The 25,701-nt window shown below is 44.8% G+C and overlaps 1 protein-coding gene and 1 non-coding gene across 2 annotated transcripts; one reads left to right on the top strand and one right to left on the bottom strand.

Moving 5' to 3' along the window:
- Positions 1-6,257, bottom strand: LOC134572213 (ras-related GTP-binding protein A). The gene is made up of 10 exons (XM_063431027.1): positions 6,197-6,257; positions 5,543-5,587; positions 3,461-3,560; positions 3,299-3,365; positions 2,898-3,120; positions 1,513-1,608; positions 1,298-1,420; positions 1,096-1,187; positions 898-1,013; positions 1-701 (listed from the first exon to the last, which is right to left on the bottom strand). The coding sequence occupies exons 2-10, from the start codon at positions 5,552-5,554 to the stop codon at positions 604-606; spliced, it is 927 nt and encodes a 308-aa protein (XP_063287097.1). The 5' UTR covers positions 5,555-5,587; positions 6,197-6,257; the 3' UTR covers positions 1-603.
- A 448-nt stretch (positions 6,258-6,705) lies between these two features.
- On the top strand, positions 6,706-6,777 carry TRNAE-UUC (transfer RNA glutamic acid (anticodon UUC)). Its single transcript has one exon. It is a non-coding gene; the product is annotated as a tRNA-Glu (tRNA).
- The last annotated feature ends 18,924 nt before the right edge of the window (positions 6,778-25,701 follow it).

The following is a 25,701-nucleotide window of genomic DNA, read 5'->3' as shown; positions in this document are numbered from 1 at the left end:
AAGCATAAATACTTTATTCCAAAGCATAAAATACACTGAATGTCTGGTGTTTTAATTCTTATTAGCAGTAATGTCTTCTATTCAGGGAAAAGAGCTTGAAGTCACAGCATGATTCAAATCAACCCAAACGTAAACACAAGATTACTAACTGCCCAATATATTGTGAGTAGGGAATATAAGACGAAGACTAAAATAAACTTGATGTCTTGAGATGGTGAAATCAGCGTGTTCATTTTAACAGAGTTCAGGGACCAGGAGCAAAGAGTAGAGATAGTTTCAGATTGGGAGTATACTAGTTATGAAGATGTAACAAAAGGGTAAGGTATCACTGTGTTAAGGTGCTGTGCTCAAGATTAAGGTCCAGCCTGGGTGGAAAGTCTCTGCTGAAGAAATCTGAAAGGGATATGTGTAGAAAATATCCACAACAAGGCTATGACGAGAGATTTGAAGGAGGTTCAAGGAATGGAAACTGAAAGATGTAGTGGAGATCAACTCCGCATGGAGAGTCATCACAAGACGATGCTGGAATTGAGGTTGAAATAACACAAGTTCTGTTCCATTAAGGTGGCTTAGCAAGAAGAGTGGCCAGCCACAGATTAAGAATCAGCGCATCAGAAGGCTGTGTTTTGGACCATCCACACGTTCCAGCTTCTCAAAATGTTTCCGGGCATTGCGGATATTGATGAGCGTTGCAGCAGAAGCTGTTGGAAGAAAAAGAGTATTAAAGCACGCGTGTTACAGTGAACAATAGAACAGATGACAAAGAGATAAAAAGTACAGATAAAAATAAAAAAATAATTAAATCACAGGAGGTGTTTCTTGTTGAAAGGCAGGCAGACAGGGATAATGAATTATTACATAAAAAGATTTCAAAATCAAAAATGGGCTTTGACTCACGGATAGAAGGATCAGACATCACAACCATAACATAAGTGTTGGATGTGAAGATGTCTATGAAGGCAGCAAAGTTGGAATTTCGAACCTCCATACTCTGGAATGAAGCAGCCAGTTTACTGTGCAAAAAGATAGATACATATGTGTTAAAAGTGCAAATGGTGACAACCTTTACTAGATTCTGCAAACAACAGCTCTTACCTGCAGCTCAGTTTGAACTGTTTAATGATATTGCTGATCTTTTCGAATCTGTGGATATCCCTCTGTTCCCTGCACTGATAATGGGATATAACCTAACAGACACAGACAAGCAAAACGTTATCTCTCTTCTCTTTCAAGTAAAATGTTATTAACCATACAGTTTTGCACAAAAAGACCAGTCTGTCAAGTTACCAACTCTTACCAGAAATGTTGCTCTTTCAAACAAGAGCACTTCATCCGCCTCAATGATCTGAGCAAAGCTCCGCAGGTTTGATTCTAGCTGCTGCACATTTGGAATGAGCTGATAAACTATGCTGGACCAAGCCTACAAAGAAACACATATATGAAGGGACTACTTTTTTTTTAAACTCTTATTAATGTTATATATCTGACGGAAAAACAGCCAGTTAAAATTACCTTGTACAATGTCTCATCCCAAATAGATGTCCTAAAGCAAGCACAGTCTAAAGGTCGGGATAGACGCCTTAGATCATCCTCCCGCTCCTTAAAAATCTGTAAAGATATAACAAAAATAATGGCAAACTACGTCAGTATAGGTAAGGCAAAACATTTTCCACTATCACCCGTTTTATACATAACACAAGTTGTCATCTCCCTTACGAAAATACATTTGATATGACGTGAAAAGAAATCAGTGGTCTTGAATGCACGGGCGAGCCTCACACCAAAATGCACATTAAGTGCGGTGTCACATAAGGGGTCACGTAACTCTTTAGCAAAGATATCAGTTACCTTTCAGTTGGCCTCCCAGCCTCGCTTTAAATCACTGACTGCAGTGAAATCTACTGGCTTCACTAAGAAAAGCAGTAGTCAGCTGTTATGACAGCGATAGTATCAAATGGAACCACTTACACAATTTGTAGCTTTTTCCTAATCTAAAAATCCTACTTAATTAGTACTATAGGCTTCTAACATGCAATGCAAGAAAAACTTAACCGTGATTTATTCCCTATTTAATACAATTACAACATCTTAACTTACATAAAATGGGGAATGAAATTATACAGTGTTTGTAGTGGAGACGGATATATATATATATATATATATATATATATTCGCAGACCACATTCTCATCTCTTATTTAATAACTGGCTCTAATGATGTGAAACGGTAATCACAATGAAGTTTTTTTTGCTTTAATCCTTACAATATAAGTTTTAGTGAGCTTATCAGAAAAAACATTTACATATAGAGAAAAAAACGTTAAAAGTGCATGTATGTGTATAACACAATATAAACAGGCTGGATTAATATAGGAGCTGATGGAGCTCCAACTCCAGGCCCAAAATGGACCCAGTGTTATTCCATATAAATGTATCCCTTCATTTTTTTTTTGTGCTATTGCCTTGACTGTAAATACCCACGGGAATGAGGTCCTCAACTCCTGTTCACTTCACTTCCAAAAACGTATATGCATTATATGTGAAAGTGAGTAGAACAATAGATCAGGGTTTTGAAGTTGAGTGATCTGCCTGGATTTTGCCAAGTCATTCAATGCAGTTGGACAAATAATTTTTTTTTTTTTTAAAAGTCAACATAAAAGTCAGAATTTTTTTGGGGATGAAAATATTTGCCAATGGATTAAATGCCAACTTAAGAGGACACTAAGCAACAGAACCACTACAGTTTAATTTCCGTGCAGTGTCTACAATGCAAACACTGCCTTTTCTGTTAACAATAAAGCAAAGTCAGCACATAACACTGACTTATTCACCCCCACCCCCAAATGTTATGACAGTGTCCAAACTCCATGCAACCACCTAATCCCTGTGTAAACTAACCAGATCCCGCTGATCCTCCTGCACAAGATCCATTTTGTGCACAAGACAAAACACTTTGGCATCAGGAGAGTTTTGAAGGATGGCTTCCAAACAGGACTGATAGTAGTGCATGTCCTTTTCCAGCTCCCTGCTCTCCACATCAAACACATAGATCAAGACCTCTACATTGCGAAAGATGTTATCACGTTGACTCGTGAAGTAGTTCTCCATGAATGTGTCCTGACTGTCAAAGGAAGGAATTAAGTGAAAAGGTTACAGTGGATATAATTGACAGTTCCAATTAAACAGAAGAGAATCTCCATGAAACCTATTATGCAGTGATTTAGGTGTAGTGACAAATCACCTTTGGAACATACATTAGAAAGTGCTGAAAGTGATTAAACAAAACAAAAGAGACTTACCCACCACAATCCCATAAGTTCAGCACCAGATTCCCCAAAAATCGCACATGTGAATGCTCAACATCAACTGCAAGAGAGATATTAGAGAACAGAACATTATAATGCAAACTAGTAGAAAATCTTGAAACTAACCTGCATAACATAGCCAAAGAATGTTCTTACTAGTTGCTCCCAGCCGACGTGTATCTCTGGCAATGTAGTTTGCAAAGATTATGGATCTCATACTGGTCTTCCCAGATCCACTTTTTCCCATTAACAACACCTGTTTAAACACAATATGATGTTTGAGTGTCTTTTGTTTGAGTGTCAATTTGGTATTATCACTTGTAATGATAAACAATGTATGTTTTTTCTTTATAGGGAGTTGATTGGACATGTACACAAGAATGCTGCTGAAATAATGGTAAAGCTTGTAACTCTAGACTTTATATGATGCTGCATACAGATACAACATGCTCAAAAGCCAATGCAGGATAATAACACAAACCTTAACACATGATCGCACTAAATATCTTGGGATGCTACAAAAAGGATCTGGAGATGGAAGGTAGCATATTATTCTGCTACATCCACTGCCATTAGCCATTTGGAGGCAAAAAAAAAAAAAAAATTACCATAAGCATATTTTTCATCTGTATGCTCTGGAAATTTTCTAAAACACACAGTATACATTAATTAGTGACTACCTGAAGATTAATGTTTCATCCCCGTGATTTGATGAGGACAGGTTTAATTTATCTTTTAGGATACTAGCAATGTCAATCTAACAGTCTTATTCCTACATCTAATAATATGTGAATCCCACATAAAAAATTGAATGAATACCATCCACCAGAATACCCTATAAATGAGTACCTAAACTAGGAATTACTTTTATAAGGAAATCCAACCAAAACCCTTTGTCACAAGAAAATTAACAAACCTGCACTATATAATTACACTGAGGAAATATTATTTTAAATGGACACTATAGTCACCAAACAACTTTTGCTAAATTAAGTAGTTTGGTGTATTGATCAAGCCTCTGCAGTCTCCCTGCTTAATTCTCTGTAATTTAGCAGTAAAATGACTTTGTTTCATTTGCACTTTTATAACTGGGAGCATAAACACAGCCTTGACTGTTAGACAGCCAAGGAGGCTGTCTCTTATAGAGATTAATTAAATCAATGAATCTCAATGAGGAAAGTTCAGTGTCTGCATGCAGAGGGAGGAGACACTGAATGTTTGGATGCATTTTAGGCAGCCATGACCCAGGAAGGATCTTTAACAGCCTTCTAAGGAGTGACCAGTGAAGTTATCACTAGGCTGTAATGTAAACACTGCTTTTTCTCTGAAAAGACAATGTTTACAGCAAAAAGCCTGAAGGAAATGATTATACTCTCCAGAATAAATTCAATAAGCTGTAGTTGTTCTGGTGACTATAGTGTCCCTTTACGTAGCAGATGTACTGTGCACACACCTGGATTCCCCCTTTCCCATTGAGCCATACTACAGCTCTTTGAGAAACATAGGAAAGCTGCAATCGTGTGTGAAGGATCCTCAATGTGCTTGCAAAGGCTGCAAACAACATATCTGCAGCTTTGCAAGATGGTGTTTCCTATATCCCCCAATAATAAAGGCATTCTTTCTTTGAAGGTATACATAGTAATTGTTTTTTTTTCAGTTGAATGTTCCTTTAAATTTCATATATAATACACAGATTTATAAACAGAAAACAAAAGAAGATCTACAGATATATGATGCCAATTACCTGCAAATTGAGATATACGCTCAAATTCATCTAATTTTGGGAGTGCGATCTAAAGACCAAATTTACTGGTGTTCATACAATACCACCCTGTGTGCTTTTTATAGCTGCAGATTTTGTTTAGTTTTCTGTAGATGAATATTGAAGATTAGGAGGAATCATGAGATCTCTATAGATTTTAGTTTATAGGTACTTAATAGATCTTCTTACGTTTTTCCACTGGTGACCTAATATAAGGTGTTGTATATTCATATACTTTTTTTTTTTTTTTTTTTTTAATTATTATTTTACTGCATTGGTAAACATAATTGATAATATTTATTTATGAAATATTTTACCAGGAAAGATACATTGAGATTTCTCTCGTTTTCAAGTATGTCCTGGGTCCACAAATCATTGCATTGTTACAGTTAGTGTACAATAAAATACAAAAACAATATTAATATACAATATATACAAAATAATAGTTTTTTGTTTATAAAAATAAGAAACATTACCTTCTTCTTCATGGCTGCACTTGGGACAAAATAAATATGCTGTATCTATAAAAATAAAAAGTGCAAATTTGGTTATGATATATTTATACGGTAATTAAAACAATTCCATGACTTCGACGTAGAGTCTGGTAACTAAGCAAGAGCATTAAAGACACCGCCCAGACTGGTCCCATTTAAATTTATAGCAGCACTTGCAGTCCGTAACGTTCCGACACTATTTTTTTCTATTATCTGCTGCCCCCTTTTCTTACCAAGTAACTTTACGATTACAAAATATAACCAACTGACTCAAAATAATATAAAACTCCTGTTATCTATGTTCAGCAAAGCAAGCTACAATTAACACATTACTTGTACCAACCCCTGGATCTCAGTACAGTTGGGTACATTTCACATCTTACAAACTATGTTTTGTTGCATCAATTTCAAATCCCAATAAAGATGATCAGGGAGACAGAAAAAAACAACCATTTTTTTGTTCTACCATCCTTGCAATAAAACAATGTCCCCCTAAGATGTCATTGAGCAAACTGCAGCTAAATACTGAAACCTAATAAACCATTCTATCAGCCCTGCCCTGCCTCATTGTATTGGGCGCCATTATCAGACCAGATTCACCCCCAGACATCAGAGCTCCCACAATCTCACACATACCAAGATCCGGATGTTCTACAAATCACATGACCGGTCACATGAAAGGCTGCGGAAGTTGAACCAGACGCAGAACGCACGCAATACACTACCACCTTCCGTCTGCAAGGCGCATGCGCCTGACGTCGGTACACGTGACCATTGTAGCCCCGAGACATGCCGGGAATTGTAGTCAGGCGAGTACTCTTTAAGCCACCTAACAGACAAAGTTATGTTAGTTAAAAAATAAAACAAAGTTAGCTAATGTAAAATTATATGGCGATGGAATGAATTATACAAAAAGGATGGTGTCTGCATCAGTATAATTATAGTTAGATATTTACATGTATGTCCCTAAACAGCAGTGTATTACCATGGCAGTCAAATTATTCAGCTTACAGCTATCGATCACCGCAATTAGTTCATACTGTAATTTAATACAATATGATTCTCTCCGTAATAAGTAGAGAGCTGTGAGGGTCCGACACAGTGACAGCTTCTAAAGTACTGATAGTACTGCCCAATGTATGGCCTCCCATATGGTCTAGCGGTTAGGATTCCTGGTTTTCACCCAGGCGGCCCGGGTTCGACTCCCGGTATGGGAAGTTTCTATTTTTTTTATTTTTACACAATAATTTATTATTGTGTTATACTGATACTTAAACATGCATAATTTTATTTCTCCACATTAAACCCAAACACCCAAAGCCTTTTTTGTGAATTAAATTTTTATTCAGATTTTCAATAGTATACAGACAAACAAGAATAAGTGTCTCGAAAGTGGTTCGGTGAAACTCGCAGGTTTCAATAAATGGCACATGAATGTTGTCAGATACAGTACTAGAGAGCCTCGAGAATCAATAGACCAATACAGGGAAACACGCAGGTTTTGGCATAGCGGTGATCCGAGGGGTTCCAGTCTGGCTGCGTGGCCCGCGAACCCGTTCGGTAGGGGGGAGGGGAGGGGAGGGAAGGTCGGGGAATATGCTTTGGCGGCACGGCATACTATGCTGGTCAGCTTGCACAGTCTCCCAGATGCGGGGGAGTGTGGCACCCCGGAGTCGCGTGAATGTCTGCTTGTCGGTGAGTGTGAGGACCTCCATGTTGTGGTCAGAGCCGAGTTCACCTGCCTCGAGTCAGGGTAGCTCCAAGGTCTCCTACCCGATGTGGTCGTCTCTCTGGGTTGTGCACCTCGTGGTGTCGCTTGTTTGGTCGGGCTGGGCTTGCCCCTCTGAGTCTTGTGTCTCGGGTCGAGTCGCCGGCGAGGGAGTCGTGGAGGTACTGGATTGTTGTTGCTCACCTTGCGCATTTCTGAGAGAGCCCTTCGCCGGAGCTGGGTGTTCCCGGTTGCAGTAGTAAGGGGAGCTTTTGTTGTACTCCGCTGGGCTCCTCGTGGTGAGTTGTGTGGCCTCTCAGTGATCAGTGGTGCGTGCCCCTGAGGCCGCATGCGAGCCCTCAGCTGCTTCCAAAAGGAGGCGAAGATAACATTCAACCTGCGTTCAGTGTCCAGCCATATGCTTTGTGAATAGGCTGTGGGGACAGCGTCCGCCATCTTGGGAGCCTGCATACCAGTAGGTTTGGGACCCTGTGTCCCTTTCGTTTGTACACCGCTTCGTAGTGGGAGTTGATGGGGGTGGACCGGGATGACCCCCACCGGTCCAGAGGGGGGGAGACGAGGGCCCAAGTCTTGGCTCTTTACCAGTCGTGGGGTCAGGAGAGCGGCCGTCCCTCCCGCACCCGCCATGTTTGTAGGCCTCACCATCGTGTCGGGTGATTGGGGTTTGATGTGTCACTCGATTAGTGCACCCCGATGTCACTGCTCTCTGGGTGGCCTTTCTGACTCGGTTATGTGCCATTAGGGCTATGAAAATCATAGAAATTTGCTGATTGCAGCGGGAGCTGCTGTAGTGTGCTTCCACTCTGCTCCGAGGTCAAGCCCCGCCCCCAGAATTTAACTTTTTTAAAGGGACATACACCGGTTTTTTTTTAGCGTTCAAACGTTTTAACATTGAGTATAATAAAAGTAAATAATTGAGGTTAGGACTCTATCAAATATTCTATACTCTGCCCTTGGGTTTTTACGTCCAACATGCATTATCTTGCACTTATCCACATTAAATGTCAGTTGCCACAACTCTGACCATTTTTCTAGTTTACCTAAATCATTAGCCATTTGGCTTATCCCTCCTGGAACATCAACCCTGTTACATATCTTAGTATCATCAGCAAAAAGACAAACCTTACCATCAAGACCTTCTGCAATATCACTAATACAAATATTAAAGAGAATGGGTCTAAGTACAGACACATGGAGGTACCTGGGGGGTGAGACACATTTAGGGCTGGGTGGGAGGAGATACAACACTTATGGAGACACTATGTGTTTGCTTAAATGGAATCTAGTGTGTGCATAGGGGATGTCAGAAATGTAGTGTGTGTGTAGGTGGTGCAGCGTCTGTGTGTAGGGGATCTAGTGTGTGTGAAGGACTCAGGAGTGCGTATAGGAGATCTAGTGAGCGTGTGTGTGAGTTGTGCAGCGTGTTTGGGGGCTGCTGTGTGTGTGAGGGGTGTAGTGTGCATTTGTGAGGAGTATAGTGTGTGTGGGAAGGTGCTGTGTGTGTGGGAGGGTGCTGTGTGTGGGGGGGGGGGCAGTATGTGTGTGTGAGGGCGCTGTGTATGGGTGCTATGTGTTAAGGTGCTGTCCGAGGGTGATGAGTGTGTGTTATGGTGCTGTGTGAGGGTTCTGTGTGTGTTAGGGTGCTGTGTGAGTGCGAGGGTGCTGTGTGAGTGTTAGGGTGCTGTGTGAGTTAGGGTGCTGTGTGAGTGAGGGTGCTGTGTGAGTGTTAGGGTGCTGTGTGAGTGTTAGGGTGCTGTGTGAGTTAGGGTGCTGTGTGAGTGTTAGGGTGCTGTGTGAGTGAGGGTACTGTGTGAGTGAGGGTACTGTGTGAGTGTTTGGGCGCTGTGTGAGTGAGGGTGCTGTGTGAGTGTTAGGGTGCTGTGTGAGTTAGGGTTGTGTGTGAGTGTTTGGGTGCTGTGTGAGTGTTAGGGTGCTGTGTTAGTGAGGGTGCTGTGTGAGTGTTTGAGTGCTGTGTGAGTGTTAGGGTGCTGGGTGAGGGTGATGTGTGTGTTTGCAAGGATTGTGTATTGGGGGGAGGCAGGTAAATGCCACTATTGATGTCTTTTTTTATTTTATTATAAAAATAAATAGATTATACCCCCCCTTCCCTTCTTACCTGTAGCCTGGAAGGGGGGGTGGGAGGCTGCTGACATCCATCCCTGGTGGTCCTCGTGGTAAGTGAACTCTAGCCCTTTGGGGCTAGAGTTCACTCTCGCGAGACCCGGTCGGTTGCCATGGCAACGGTCCGGATCTCGTGAGAGAAATCCGGCGGAGCTGCAAGTTAGAGCTCCGCCAGGTCCTCTCTCCAGGCTGGCTGTCTCCCTCCCTCTCTCCCCGCCGGCGGCCGCATTTAACAGCATGTGGGCCGGTGAGGGAGATCTGTTGGCGCTATATAAATTGCAATAATAATAATAATAATAGCGCCGGCCCTGCATAGACCAGCTGGATTTCCCCAGCCTCGGCCCGTGGCCATCGCGGCCCACTGGGCCTGTCTCATTCCCCCCAAGCCCCTTAATTTGTCTCACCCCCCAAATCCCCACCACGTGTCTCATTCCCCCCAGGCACCTCCATATGTCTTTCAACCCCTTCCACTCTTACCCCTCTATGTGTCTAATCTCCCCCCCAAGCGTCTCATTTGCTCCCCCCAGTCCCTCCATGTGTCTCATTTCCCCCACAAGCCACTCCATGTGTCTCATCCCCCACAGCCCCTCCATGTGTCTCATTTCCCCCACAAGCCACTCCATGTGTCTCATCTCCCCCGAAGCCACTCCGTGTCTCTCAGCCCCTTCCTTTCCCCTGCAGCCCTTCATTTCTCTCTCCCCCATAGCCCCTCAGTTTTTCTCTCCCCTCCTTTCCATTTCTCTTTCCACCCCCCCTCCACCCCTCCCGCCTTGCAGCCCCTCAATTTGTCTCTCCCCTCTCCTTCCCTAAAGGTATGTCACTGTCCCTAAAGGTATGTCAGGGGTCGCAGGCACCCTGGAGTGACGGGCCCGGTCGCCACTGCGACCCCTGCAACCGTGGTAGTTACGCCACTGGTCCAAGGAATATGATCCTCCTTTCCAAATAATAATAATAATTATTTTTTATTGTTTGGTTTGTTTTTGCTGTGCTTGAGGTAACAATAAAGCTTGCTATGCCACAATAACAATAGCAAGTGAATCCAAAACATACATATGCATATAAGAAAATGGCACACTTTTTAAATTAAAGCAGGCATGAGTATCAGGCTCGTCAGACATGTTTCACTGGTAGGTAACACAGAAGCTAAACATGGGCATCCTAAGTAGTTATGGAAAAGATAGGTCACAGATGCAGCTCAGAGATGTATAGGACTTGTCAGACAAGTGGATGAAAGGTATTAAACATGCCAGTTATCAGGAAAGATATTGGTGTATAACAAGAAATAACAACATACTCTTTGGAAATTATAGATTAATATATGTTTTTAGATGTATATATGCATATGCATGTGGTGAAGGTTGGTTGTGGTGTGTTGAAACCAACGTTCGGGTTGGCCTGTAAATAAAGTGGGCCCACCAAGATGTAATGTTTGATAAAAGGAGTGGTGGGAGGGATGAACCACACAATGACAGCCCATAGCGGGGGTGCCTAGAGCTAAAATAGGCCAGGTAACCCCTCCCACAACTCCAGGATCCATCTTAACATTTGTGGTTGGGGACAAAAGCCGAGTGAGAGAGTAAGTTGGATGTGGTGAAAGTTGGTTGTGGTGTGCATTAACTAATGTTTGGGTAGACCAGGTGGGTTTCAGATATGAATGAAATTAGAATGTAACGTCTGGTGATTGGTAGAAGTAAAGCCTAATGAGGGTTGGATGTAACGTAAAGTAAGGAAACGTAAAGTATGGTAGTTTGAATTAGCAAGGCCAAATGAACGATAAGTGAATAGTAGATGTACCAGATAAAATAGTACCTTGTAACTTTAAAAGCGTAAATGATATGTAACCTGACATTATGCATAGTAGGAATAACACATAGTAGGGCCAAAAGCGGGCCGAATCCTTAATCTGGCGAATAGGGCTAAACGGCATTTTCCCAACAATGGTGGGAACAACTGCCAAATTATGAATAGTAGATATGTGGGTGCTGAATAAGGGTCTGAGCATGTATATATTGACCTAATGTGGCCAAAAGAAATAATGTTATACTGTGCCGAACTTATGATGCAGTTGATTGTGCGCTGAATGCCTTGATTTGACAGCAGTGAGGCACGTTGTGATCCAAATTGGTCTTTGTCGAAAAACAGGCAAACATCAGCGACATCTCGCCAGCCACAACATACCTGTAGTAGGCATCATACTCAGGGCACCGTCCGGACTCGATCGATGCCTTTCTTTCTATACCGCAACCGAGGCTCTAAGGCCTACCGCGCAGACGGCCGGCCGCAAGTGACAGCGGGAGAATACTGGGGAGACCTGGACTTCACAAACCTGCTACCACCCTACCTCCCGGGCAGTGAAATGGGGAGAAAGTCCCTAAGGACACCCGCGAACGCCGCGAAAACGCAGCGCGAACTAGGCCAGATGTGGCCGTCACAGACTCCAGCAAGTGACTCCAAAGAATCCTCTAGAGAGAGAGACTCGACATCCCAGCAACCGGAGAGCGGGAACTCACCCCGGGCCCACTCCAGGCCACCCAAGAGACTGCCAGCACGTCAGGGCCCCTGGCTCCTGCCACAAAGCAGGACATACAGGAGATGCTCACAGGCCTCCAATCCAATCTCAAAGCGATGTGGAAAGCAGATCTGGCAACACTAACCACAGAGATACAAACAGTAGCAGCACGCTCCCAAGCCACAGCAGCAGAAGTACTGGCCCTGCAACAGGACTTCCAGGCACTAACAGACAAGGTACTCCAAATCCAAACAGCCCAGACTGAAACAAATAGACAACTGAACACTCTAGACGATAGAGGCAGGAGAAAAAATATAAAGATTAGAGGAGTCCCAGAAAACATACCCCTGGAAGAACTGCCGCACTTCGTGAGACGGCTGGTGGCATCCCTCCTACCGGCGAAACAAGCTAAGTACTTTACGTTTGATGGGGTGTATAGGATAGCTAAATCCCCTACAGCCCCAGCCACAGCACCAAGAGACATCATCCTCAGGTGCCAAACTGTTGCCGACAAACTAGGCCTAACTGCAGCGCTTAAGGGGAAATCCCCATATGATTTTGAAAACAGCCATATCTCTTTCTTTCAGGACTTGAGCAGGGCTACCTTAATTTGGCGCAAGAGCATGCAACCCCTCACAAGGGCATTACAAGGGGAAAACCTGACCTATAGGTGGGCAACTCCAAAAACCCTGTGGGTTACTAAGGACGGACAATCCTTCAAAGCTACGGCCCCGACGGACGCACCAGCCCTGCTGACAGCACTGGGCATCCCCGCTGCTGGAACCCCAACACCGGGAACAACTCACCCCCACCCCGGAACGGATGCCAAGTCATCTACACTAGCGCCGAGAAGGAAGCAGGGACCTACTACCTGAAGAGACGCTGACAACCGCAGGGCCCCAAGAGCATCACGCACTGTTTATTGTTGCAAGCCAAGGCTGCTGGGACTTATAAGTTAAAATCATTTTAATCAACCAATGTTCATTTGACAGTTTATTTTCCTTAGTTCTTTTATGTTCACACCTGCCGATACGCTCCACTTACACGACCGTAGTAGGGCGCCAGGGCCTCTACTGACCCGGAACCCTCGACACACGGGTTTGGTAAACCTGCCGGTGTTATAGTGTAATTTAGAAATAAACAAAGATGTTTAAATGTCTATCTGTTCCTGTCCAAATTAGAGAAAATTAGATTGCGTATACGCAGAAGTAATTCAGACTGACACACGGAGTTCAGGTTAAAATAACTTCGAGGAAATTTATTGGCAAGTGAAGCAAGAGCGGGCTCGCAGGCCCTTTTAAGGGGAATTTTGCATCATCATTGATTATCGAGATATCAGTAAATAAACATCATTAATTGGATTAATTGTTAAGTGTCTGTGTTAGTGTCCACCCATTAATATGATTAATTGGCTCAAAAACTAAGTGGTTAGCTAGGTGTCCACCCACCGAGAGGTGGTATTGTTCTGGACACGGGTGTGGACGGATGGCTCAAGCGCCATCTTCTCCAGCATGAGGTTTACTCGGTGGAAAGGGGGGCTTGGGCGTCATTTTACGTAGTTAGTGATGTCAGTCTTGTGATCAGGTGCAAGGTTCTTTTATGAATAGAACATTTCATTAGTACAGTGTTCTCATGGCCTTCAGATTATACTATGTTGCAAATTACAGGAGATTCAGCAATTCCTGGGTTAGTCATGTCTTTATAGAAAATACAGTCTCTGTTCATTGTACTAAATGTTGCTGGGAAATTCTGTCATGTAATGTAGTTTAAAATGGAGAATCTGTCATGTAATGTGGACAAAATGGAGGGTCTGTCACAGTGTGAGGTTAAAAATGGAGTTAGTACAATAATTCAATACAGGTTCAACAAAGATTTTTAATAATTCTACATCAGTCCCCCCTATGAAATGTTAGATTCTAAAAGATAAACTTTATTTGTTAATACCAGAAGACGTGTTAGCCCAAAGGCACAGAAACCCCATGGCCGCTAGCTAGGTGTTAATGCAAAGTGCAACTCTGTCCCTTACTCTGACCCTAATAGGCTAACTCATCGTCAGCATGGCTCTCGAACACTTCACTCCCATGGGTGGCCCATGGTGGCTTGTCCACCACTTCTCCACACGGGGTCTTTACCATTCACTGACAGATGCTGTCCCTAAGCTGGTCCCTTCCTAGAACTCTCGCACTTTATCAACAAAAGGGATAGTTTGCAGCGGTATACAGGGTGAGTTGAGATCTTGGAAATCTTGGTCATCAACTTCGAGATGTGGGAAAGTGGGTGCCGCTTGGTCTACAGTCTTCATGAGGGATTTTCTCAGACAAGGGAGGACACAACAAACGAGAAGAGCAAAGATAAAAAGAAAAATTAGTATTGCTATACCAATATGCATTAAAGCCCTTTGCCATCCTGTCATCCAACCAAACCATCTTTCCCAGGCATCTTTTATCCCAGAATTCCTTTTTAACTCTTCAGAGAGCTCATTCAATTTCTCTATGGCTAAGGTAACTTTACCATTAGGGCCTGTGTTTTCTGGGATGTAAGTACAACATGTCATGGTGTCGGGCAAAATTTTACATACTCCTCCTTTCTCGGCTAGAATCATATCTAAGGCCATTCTATTCTGGAAGGTCATTTGGGATGTTGCCTGCAACTGTTCGGCTAATCCCTGGAGGGCATCCCTGGTGTAATTAACAAAGCGCTGTTGGTTATAATAAATGTAATTTATCCAATTCAAATTCTTGTTTGCGGTAACTATGGTAAAAAGTGATTCAAATCCTGCAGCAACTTCATCTCTTGCTTTAAATTCATTGGGCACCCCCCTAGGCACCCCAATGGCATCAATATAAATGTGAGGGTCAAAACTTCCTTTTACTGGGGCTTCGCGCTTAACCTTGGCTGGGGTGTGTTTGGACTCATGGGTGTCGGGGTGTGTGTCAGAGATAATGTGTATAGGCATAATGACTTTAGCCAAAGTACACTCCCCCCACCATTCCTTGTCCATTCTGGATCTTAGCTGTAAATCCCCACACAACCAGTAAATATCCCCTAATGATCTAGTATGGAACTGTAACAAGTTCATGGAGACATTTCTGTAGGTAGCACAATACCCTTTAGAGAAGTTACCCAAGAATTTACCAATTCCATCATAATTAGCATAACAAGTGTAGTTACCTTTATATACTGTAATACCATCTGGGGGTTTGACATCCTTGGTTAGAAGAGGATACTCTACTGTCCATGCTCTACATATGGACCTGTCGAAATCGTAGTGATAGGCAAAAAGACTCAAAACACATTCTTCTAAATCTACTGGCAGGGTTAAAGGCACGGTGCCCAGGTGAGGCCGGGCACCGCCACACACATAGCATGCGGTTTTGTTATGCTTGTTGGCATTATATTTCATCCATTCTAACCATAGATTAACATCATTAAAACCTGTTTCAGCGCCCATGGTATCTTCAAAGGTGGGGTTAGCGATGGCCATCATGTCCTTAAAGGACTGGATGTGTGGTTTTAATGGATTTGAGACCATATGGGTGGCCCCTTGCCACTCGGAAGAGTTACACATATCTTTAAGGTAGAAATGCCCTAACTTGTTATAGGAACCTTTTTTCCAATACATTCCCATTACATATTGGTCTGCATCTGTTGGACTTGGATGCTCAATATTTAGGATTAATTTCATTGGTATACCCCCTCCAGGCTTTCTCAGAGTCATTCTTTGGAGAAGGGATCTACCCTGATCATCTACTTTAGATAAGGCACTTTTTGGTTTGTAACCCCAGGCAGGCCCGGCATTCCATCCTGCCGCCACCCAATGGTCACAATTGTGCCCCCACTGTTTGTCAACTACACAAACATAGGGGTCCTTTGCATGAGGGATATCTCTATAGATATTCTGAATCTGTGATGTAGGGAATGGGCATTCTACGATATCACAGTAATCAAAAGTATAAGTAGCCACACGGGTACATGATGAATTGTACCAGAAGGTGTACCCACTAACATCTTTGGTGATGGCTACTTGCTGGACCTTAATTAGATTAATTAAGGAGATAATGTACCAGAGGTACATGGTTGTGCGGTATCTGCTTCCTCTGGGGCAGGAGACTTCTTGCAGTGGGAAGCGTGGATCCAGTGTGGCCTGCCGGCCAATTTGACAGAGGTTGCGGTGATCAGGAGAACTTGGAACGGTCCGTCAAATCTTGGTTCCAGGGTATTTTTCCGCACAAATTTCTTGACCAGAACCCAATCTCCGGGAAGCAGGTTGTGGGTACCTGTATCCAAATCGGGATCTGGAATTGAAGAGAAAACTTGGGCATGTATTTTGTTTAAGGCACTTGCAAGTTCAGTTACATAGTCTACTAAAACATCAGATTGAAGCTGCAACTGTTGCGGGTAATAACAACCTAGTCTGGGTGCAGTCCCAAATAGAATCTCATATGGGGATAGTGAGTGCTTCCCTCTAGGTGTGTGCCTAACGCTGAATAAAGCTATTGACAGGCTTTCTGGCCAGGGCATCTTTGTTTCTTGTGACATTTTTAACATTCTGGCTTTTAGAGTACCGTTCATGCGTTCCACTTTACCACTACTTTGTGGGTGGTAAGGGGTGTGAAAGGCTAGGGTCACTCCCAGAGCAGTCCAAATTTCTTTAGTCACTGTTGCTGTAAAAGCTGGGCCCTGATCACTTTCAATGACTTCTGGAAGTCCAAATCTACATACAATGTCTGTAAGTAGGCGTCTTGCAGTTGTTTTTGCAGTGATATTGGCCACTGGGTAGGCTTCTGGCCAGCCTGAGAACATGTCCACTATTACTAGTGCATATTCATGAGACCCACTCTTGGGCATTTGTATGTGGTCAATTTGAATTCTCTGAAATGGGTACATGGGTTTAGCCAGGTGTTTGAAAGGCACCTTGGTTGGTTTTCCTGGGTTGCATTTTGCACAAATGACACAGGCCTTACAGAAGCTGTTGATCAATGTTGTGATTCCAGGTGCTTCATAATACTTTTGTATAAGGGCGACCATTAGGTCTTTTGACAGATGTGCAGGTCCATGTGCCCATTGGACAACTGCTGGATACAATTTTTTAGGAAGGCAGAATTTAAAGTTGTTGTAGTATACTCCATCCTTTAGGATAGCTCCTTTCTTCTTCCATTTCTGGATTTCTTCGGGGGTAATCGCAGCTTGCTGTTCCCGCAAAATTCTTAGGTCAGTAGGAAGGGTTTGTAAGGTAAAAATAGGAACTTCTTCTTCTTGTCCGGACACTTCTTCATCCACTTCCTGCAAATCTCTTGCTGCTTGCTTAGCAGCCTGATCAGCCAAATGGTTGCCCTTTGCTTCATCTGTATCCAACTTCCCATGTGCCTTGACTTTCAAGACGGCCACTTCTTCAGGAAGTAGGAGGGCATCCATTAGTTCCTTGATTGCAGAGCTGTGTTTGACTGGTGTACCGGCAGTGGTAAGAAATCCTCTTGTCTTCCAAATGAGGCCGAAGTCATGTGCCACACCCAGAGCATATCTTGAATCTGTGTAGATGTTGGCACGTTTTCCTTCGGAAATTTTGCATGCTGAGGTCAGGGCTTGCAATTCAGCTTCTTGTGCAGACATTGCTGGTGGTAAAGATGATGACTTGATAACTTCATCTGTTGTGGTTACGGCATATCCTGTGTGGTATTTTCCTTCTTCATCAGCATACCTTGAACCGTCCACAAACAGGGTGAAATCTGGATTTGGTAATGGATTCTCATGCACAGTTGGTAAGTGTATTGTCTCCATTTTCATCTGTTCAAAACAGTCATGAGGTGTTTCTGGGTCATAATCATTCACTATGACCAGATCTTGAAATTCTTTTTCCAGGAAATGGCGTGGCCATGCTTCAAGAAGATCAGTTGTTGGGTATTTGGCAATGCCATTTTCCTGTAGCTGTGATTCATCCATGGTGGCCCATAATTTTGCCATGGGCCCAAGATCATTCCATGATTTTGTTTTTAACTTGGTAACAGGGACATGTGGAATAGCAGTATCCCAATGACGGTACAGGTAATTGAGTTCTGGGGGTAGTTGGATCAGGACCATGCTATTGCCTTCAGAGTCACAGTAGAAATCTTGAGCAGTGAGCTTCACCCCCATCCAGTGATAAAGCTCATCTTCATAGCAAGGTTCAGGAGTGATGTTTGGCTTGTACCACGTGGTACAGAAGGCATAATCAGGGCCTTCACAGAGAGGTGTTTGTTCTTTATAGAATGTTAAATCTGGATGCATTCTCTTGATGCATCCGGCGAGAAGGTAGATGTAGGTTTCATCCATGATAAACCCATAGTAGATACCCCCCTCAGGGAGTGGAAGAAGAGTGGATGGATTAAGAACTTGACATCTCTGTATGGTAATGTTGTCAGGTAGTAGAAGGTGACACTGTAGACGCAGGTGTCTGGCAGGAGACACATGCTTGAGCTGGACTTGGTTGATAATGGCAGAAATGTCATGAGGGGCCAAGACAACCAGAGGGTGGCCGAGGACCAGGTCTGCAGTTCTTTCAATAAGTTCTCTTGCAGCAAAAACAGCCCTAAGGCAGGAAGGGGTCCCTCTGGCCACAATATCCAGCTGGCAGGAGAAATATCCAATAGGCCTCTGGCGGCCTCTTAAGTCATTTGTTTGGGTAAGGACTCCTGTAGCATGGCCTTGTCTTTCAGAGACAAATAATTTGAAGGGTTTGGTATAGTCTGGTAGGCCTAAAGCAGGAGCAGATGCAATGGCACGTTTTAGAGTGCGGAAATTGTCCAGAGCTTCATTGGTCAGGCAGAATGGGTCTGACTTGAGTGCATCATAGAGAGGTTGCATAAGCAGAGAGGCTTCAGGGATCCATGCTCTGCAGTAGGAAATGAGGCCTAAGAAGGCATGAAGAGATTTTGAAGTCCTTGGAGGTGGAATATCCAGTACTGCTCTGACTCGGTCCCGAGTGAGATGTCTGGTACCTTGAGATAGGCAATGACCAAGGAAAATTACTGAAGGTTGACAGAATTGCAGCTTGAGAAGTGAAGCTTTGCATCCTTGTTCTGCCAGATAGCAAAGGAGACTAATTGAGCAGTCTTCAGTTGTGGGTATATCATCTCCACAGAGCAGTAAATCATCCACATACTGGAGCAAGACAACTTCCGGGTGGTCTGCTTGCCATGGGTCAAGGATGGAGCACATGGCTCTTGCAAATTGACTTGGAGAGTTTTGTGCCCCTTGGGGCATGACAGTCCAGGTATACTGTTGCATCTCATGGGTGAAAGCAAACAGGTATTGACAGGTTGGATCCAGTGGAACACTGAAGAAGGCATTAGCCAGATCAATGACTGTGAAGTATTTAGCAGATGGTGGGACTCCAGAGAGCAGAGTGTGAGGGTTTGGTACAAGAGGGGTGTCCAGGACAGTTGCTTCATTAACAGCACGGAGATCCTGAACCATTCTGTACTTCTCTGGCTCACCTTTTGGAGTTTTCTTCTTCACAGGAAATAATGGAGTGTTACATTCTGATTTACATTTCACAAGAGCACCCTTCTCCAAGAGTGCTTTGATTTGAATTGAAATAGCTGCAGCTTGAGCTGGTTTTAAAGGATATTGTGGTTTTCTTGGTAACTTTGCTCCTGGAATGAGCTTCACCACCACAGGTGGAACTTTTAGGTGACCTATGTCCTCTGGGCCTGAGGACCATAATTTAGCAGGCACCTTTGTCTTTAACACATCTGGAAAGTTGGACCTCTGTTCCGCTGCTTCCCCACGGGGTTCTTCTAAATGCAGCATCAGAGGCAGGGAGCACAAGGCTGAGGTGTCTGATTCAGATAGAGGTGTAGACATTTCTACCTGTCCATCTGGAGTGAAGGTGATAGATGCCTGCAGGCGTGAGAGGACATCAGCGCCTAACAGGTTAATTGGGCATGTGGAGGATACCACAAAACGAGCAAGCAGGCTAGGATAGTTGCCAACTCGTAATGGAGTTGTTAAAGGACTGTGTCTTGGTTGGCCATCCACTCCAACACAAGAGACATCAATATTTGACAGAAAAGATGGGTCTGGCAGGTCTTGTTCTCGTAGAACACTTCGGGCTGCACCTGTGTCAACAAGAAATGTGGTAGGTTGACCTTCAATGGGTAAAGTCACTGTGGCAAGTGGCCCCCCCTTATCCCCCGTAGACACTGCCATGACAGGGGTTAATGACACAGGCTTGCCAATTTCCTAATCATCAGGTTCCTCAACAATTGGAACTGTTTTTGGGGCTTTGGGGGCAGGTGCAGCCTTTGTCACCTTCCTGGTTTCTTTCTTGGGCTCTGGGCATTCACCTCTAAAATGTCCTTTAGCCCCACAATTAAAGCAATATCCATCCTCTGGTCTGGTGCCTTTTGGGACAGGGGTGGTACGGGACACCATGAGAGGAGCAGAGGTGGACCTTCGGGGGGTCTGGGCAGATTCCAGACCTCTAGCAACTAAGAGTAAGGTATCCAGAGGGACTACCTTATATTCGGGGCGAGCAGCAATGATTCCCTTGCGTATGGAGTCTTTAACACCTTGGACAAATGCACCAGACAGCATTTGTGAATGAATCTTGTCAGTAAGATCAAAACCCAAGTCTGTAAACATTTGGAACAGTCTTGCATGAAACCTTTCCACTGATTCTCCTTTATCTTGTATAATATCAGTAAGGCCAGCAGCCTGATCTGCAAGTTTGTCCTTAGCCCATTCTTTCAGTTGGTTGCAAAAAGTTACTCCGGAGGGGTAATCAATATCACTTACAAGCAGATCTGTACTAAGGTGGCGGGCCATGCTGGGCCAATATGCATCCCCGGCTTTGATAGCACAAATGCTTAGTAAATCACGCCATGCTGCGGAATAAGTTTTTTGAATCTGAACTATCCCTCGGTAAAAAGGCATAGGCTGCTTTTCTGGATCAGGGAGTGATTTCATTAAAGCACTAGCTTGGGTAGGATTAAAAGCAACATACTTAGGAGGGGCCCATTCTCCCCGACCTTTATGTCCAAAAGGATCATCGATGGAACGGTGGGCCGAGGGCCCCGCAGCCTCCAATGAGTCCTGGGATACCTCGTCATCCTCATCCTCATCTGTGGTCTGGGCCCTTCTACGTAAGGGGACCACCTGAGGTGTCAGAACCGGGGGAAATTAGGGATTCCCAGATGCTGGGGTGGCTAGTGCTAGTGAGTTGTGAGCTTGGGGCGAATAATCATCGGGAAGTACCGGCATCAGGGGCGCCGGAGGACTGGGGGCCGCCATATTGGAGGCGTGAAAGGAAGCTGCGTTAGGGTTAAGGGAAGAAGTGGCGGCCATGTTAGATGTGGGCACATCCGGGGCAGACTGTGCCGGACTGGGCATGACCGGGGCCTGGGGAGTGGCTTGGGGAAGGGGGTATGGATAATTTGGATAGGGCAGGGACATGGGGTATGGGAAGGGGTATGGCCAAGCCATCTGGGTGGGGGCTGGGGCGGAACCTGGGGAGGGCAGGAAAGTTGGGTAGGGATTAGGGAAGGAGGTGGGAACCTGGGCCGTGGGAGGGGTAAGTAAGGGAGAGGACGGAGAGGGATTAGTAGAGGTGGGTGTAGAAGGAGGAGCCGGAGCGGGTGCAGTAGGATTGGCAGTAGCAAGGGAGGAGGGGTTAGTGAATTGGGTGGATGCAGATGGGAGGGTAGGATTATCAACGGAGAGAGAGCGTAGGGAAGGAATGGTAGATGAAATGTTCGGATTAGACACAGAAGGTAGTGTAGGGATGGATGAGGATGATGGGAATGTTAGGGATGGTGAAGGGGAAAAGAAAGATCCATCAGAATTCAGGACCGGGCAAACAGGGGAGATGGCGGGATGGGTGTTGGGAGGATTGGGAGTGGGGAACATAGTCAGCTGGCTATCACCTATTGCTGACTGAACCTTGGGGATAGACATCCCCTGGGCGCCATTTTGGGGCGCTGGCTGAGGGAATGCCCCAGCAACACAATTATTATGATACACAAACAATTTCACACCCTTGTGATTAATTTCTTCCTCAACCCAACCTTCCTGCTGAATAGCCTTCGCTACTCTGTACCATGCTTCAGCAGTCCTCAATAGATCGTTATCTGTAAGCTTGCCTTTCTTCTCTGTCAGTAATCTACGCCAGCTTTCTGGCTGCAATCTACCACATGAAGGCACAGCAATTTTACACACTTTAGCAATCTTTTCAACACATTTAACCATCTCCTCTCCCTCTCTGTCTTCAACTAAATCACATGCGAGCCAGCCCCTACCGGGCTTACTCAATTCCTGTCCCATATCCCCCTATACAGGCGTCCCAGATATAGGGAAAGGAAAATGAAACAGAACGTCTACAATGCTCGACTGCCACTCAAGAAGGGTGGGTCCCCCTCAAGTGCGTCTTCCCAAAACGTAGACCAGTCACTAAATCCGCCTACCCGAGGTGGTAGTCACGGATTGGAGCGGGGTGAGAAGTGTGTGACCAATCACTTCTCTATCAAGAGAAATAGGAGTGGATAGAGTAATAATACAAGAAGTATAGGAAAAGTACAAAGTAAGGTGAAATTTTAGAGACAGACACAGGAGTTTGAATGACTCCTCCTTTAACAAAAAAAAACTCAACAATACATTTGAAATACAGTGCATGCATCACAGTTCAAATAAAATCAACAGTAATCCCTTTCCTTTACTCGTGTGACCAAAGTCACCTCCCTCAACCTCGTAGTGTCCCCGCTCGGGGAATGACTTCCTCAAGTCTCACTACCAGCGGCCACAGGAAACAGCAACCATCTCCGACCCGAATCCTGTATAGCCTCCCTCGTTACAGCAGTCCACAAAGTGTGGCCACCACTATCCTCACCCTCGTAGCGCCCCTATGAACCCACTCATAAGTCTCACTACCCCGTGGTGATGGAGACAGCAATGCCTGCCCGAATCCACACACCACAAAAAAAAAAAAATTGGAATTCCACCAGCCTCAGCGCTCGAAGCTGGAGGTTACCACCTCTCTGCAAGCAGAGTTATGTGCACAATGAGGCTAGCTAGGCTGATCAAAGTGACACCATGGGGAATCCCCAGGAAGCAATGAGTCTACACCCCTCCACAGATTCCCCCTCCTCTTTTTCCTTACTGCTGCAGCTACCCAGCACCTAAAAGAGGTAAACAGGCAAAGAAGACCCCCAGGAAAACTTCCATAGGTCCACCCCCCTTTTTCCCTACAGCCACAGCCACGTGGCTCGTAAAAGGAGTAAACAGGCAACAGAGGACTCCAGGCAAATCCCCCGGGTCCACCCCCCTTTATCCCAAAAGGGGTAAACAGACAAACATAGGACCCCCAGGCAAACTTCCACTGGTCCACCCCCCTTTTATCCCAAAAAAGGGGAAACAAATAAACACTCAACCCGGGCACTTAAACTAGAACAGGCCAATTCAAACACACCCAGGCAACAGATAGACTAAATGCAGGTAAACAAGTGAGTAACAAGACACCGGGCAAGATATTACCTGTCTTTGATGTCCTCCCGGGAAGCAGTCACAGACACGTGGACGGGTCAATCAAAGGGGCCGGAACATACCGGTGGCTCTGCAGAAGTCTCTACCGTGTACTTGGAGGTGATCAGTCTCCCTTTTCTTCCCCCTGGATTCCTCCGTCCAACAGCGTCTTCCTTAGGACGGCTTACTGGCCAGAGGCCATAGCCCGATGCCCCACGTTGGGCGCCAAATTGTTATAGTGTAATTTAGAAATAAACAAAGATGTTTAAATGTCTATCTGTTCCTGTCCAAATTAGAGAAAATTAGATTGCGTATACGCAGAAGTAATTCAGACTGACACACGGAGTTCAGGTTAAAATAACTTCGAGGAAATTTATTGGCAAGTGAAGCAAGAGCGGGCTCGCAGGCCCTTTTAAGGGGAATTTTGCATCATCATTGATTATCGAGATATCAGTAAATAAACATCATTAATTGGATTAATTGTTAAGTGTCTGTGTTAGTGTCCACCCATCAATATGATTAATTGGCTCAAAAACTAAGTGGTTAGCTAGGTGTCCACCCACCGAGAGGTGGTATTGTTCTGGACACGGGTGTGGACGGATGGCTCAAGCGCCATCTTCTCCAGCATGAGGTTTACTCGGTGGAAAGGGGGGCTTGGGCGTCATTTTACGTAGTTAGTGATGTCAGTCTTGTGATCAGGTGCAAGGTTCTTTTATGAATAGAACATTTCATTAGTACAGTGTTCTCATGGCCTTCAGATTATACTATGTTGCAAATTACAGGAGATTCAGCAATTCCTGGGTTAGTCATGTCTTTATAGAAAATACAGTCTCTGTTCATTGTACTAAATGTTGCTGGGAAATTCTGTCATGTAATGTAGTTTAAAATGGAGAATCTGTCATGTAATGTGGACAAAATGGAGGGTCTGTCACAGTGTGAGGTTAAAAATGGAGTTAGTACAATAATTCAATACAGGTTCAACAAAGATTTTTAATAATTCTACATCACCGGGAGGCACCTTAATGCACCCTCCCCCCCCCCGATACCCTAGGTTACAGGGATAGAAATCACTGGGGCACACAAGGGTCACCACTTACACGCTGACCTTCAAAGCAAGGGTCACACCTCCAATGGAGACCAATAACCCCACATAATCATAGCCTAAGTCATGCGGCTCATCACTTGCTCCCCACATAGGAGACTACTGCAGCAGACACGTAGAGCGTCAGGAAGGAGCAACATCTCCATGGCACACCACAAACAAAAGTAGCGGGCATACCTACAGACAAATCTCACTCGGCACTCCCAACAGAGACACACTCACTATGGAGATACATTACAAACACATAGGTCACCCCGGTATAACCACACAGCCCAACCAAAACAAAATGTGCGACTTATTGAATGCCATGTTAATTGTATAACTGTGAATTTTAGACCACATGAAAGTGGCAACCACAAATGATCTGTATTATGCAACATGCACCAAAAATAAAGAATTAAAAAAAATAAAAAAATTGGTCTTTGTCAAGCTTGTCAAAGACCCATTTGGGTCCAAACGTTGCCGGAATCACTGTGTTCCTAATAAATGAGGCCCCAGGGAGAGTGCGCAGCTTAGCGGACAGGGGCACATGTATGAGTGTGGGATGGATGATGCATGATTGGCTATGTTCTACGTGTGGGAGTGTGAGATGTGAGGAAGTGGATGGTGACAGATCAGACTGACCTCAGTGCCACTTAGGAGCCGGGCCAGCAACAAGTTTCCCGCCCACCCTCCCTTTGCTGCTTTGGGCCCGGGGGTTGTCACAGCGAGGTGGGGGTGTGTCCTTGCCAAATAAGGGATGGTTTGGTAGATTAGATGAAAAAGGGGGATAATGGCCGGGTCTCATCCTCCCATTGTCTCTTATGGTGAACCTGGAGGAGGTACCAGGTGGCTGCTGAGGAACCACAACATGCAGCTGTGACTTAGAAGAAATAAGGGAGAGAGGGTAAAGAAGAGGAACAAGTATAACAAGTACAGTATACAGGGCCGCCATCAGGGGGTGACAACCATAACGGTTGTCACGGGCCCGGCGGCCCTGGGGGGCCCGGCGCCTGGGCCCCACGTGTAGCGCACGCTAATGGGGCCCATCGGGTGGCCCACTCACTTAGGGCCACCCGATGGGCCCTGTATCTTCAGGGGCCCGGTCAGGGCTGCGGCCGTGCAATAGCGCTACCGGGCCCCTTTAAAAAAAATCTCAGCGGCAAAGTACTGCTGGGAGGAAGTGCCCGTCACTTGAATGAATGTAT

Source organism: Pelobates fuscus, chromosome 9, assembly GCF_036172605.1.
Source record: "Pelobates fuscus isolate aPelFus1 chromosome 9, aPelFus1.pri, whole genome shotgun sequence".
NCBI lineage: Eukaryota > Metazoa > Chordata > Amphibia > Anura > Pelobatidae > Pelobates > Pelobates fuscus.
Note: the sequence above shows the minus strand (reverse complement) of the source record. Positions and strands in the feature narration are given on the sequence as shown.

Coding starts and splice junctions, on each gene's coding strand:
- LOC134572213 (XM_063431027.1), bottom strand. Junction 3,121..3,298: donor AACTTATGGGATTGTGGTGG/GTAAGTCTCTTT, acceptor TTCCTTTGACAG/TCAGGACACATTCATGGAGA. Junction 1,421..1,512: donor GGGATGAGACATTGTACAAG/GTAATTTTAACT, acceptor GTTTCTTTGTAG/GCTTGGTCCAGCATAGTTTA.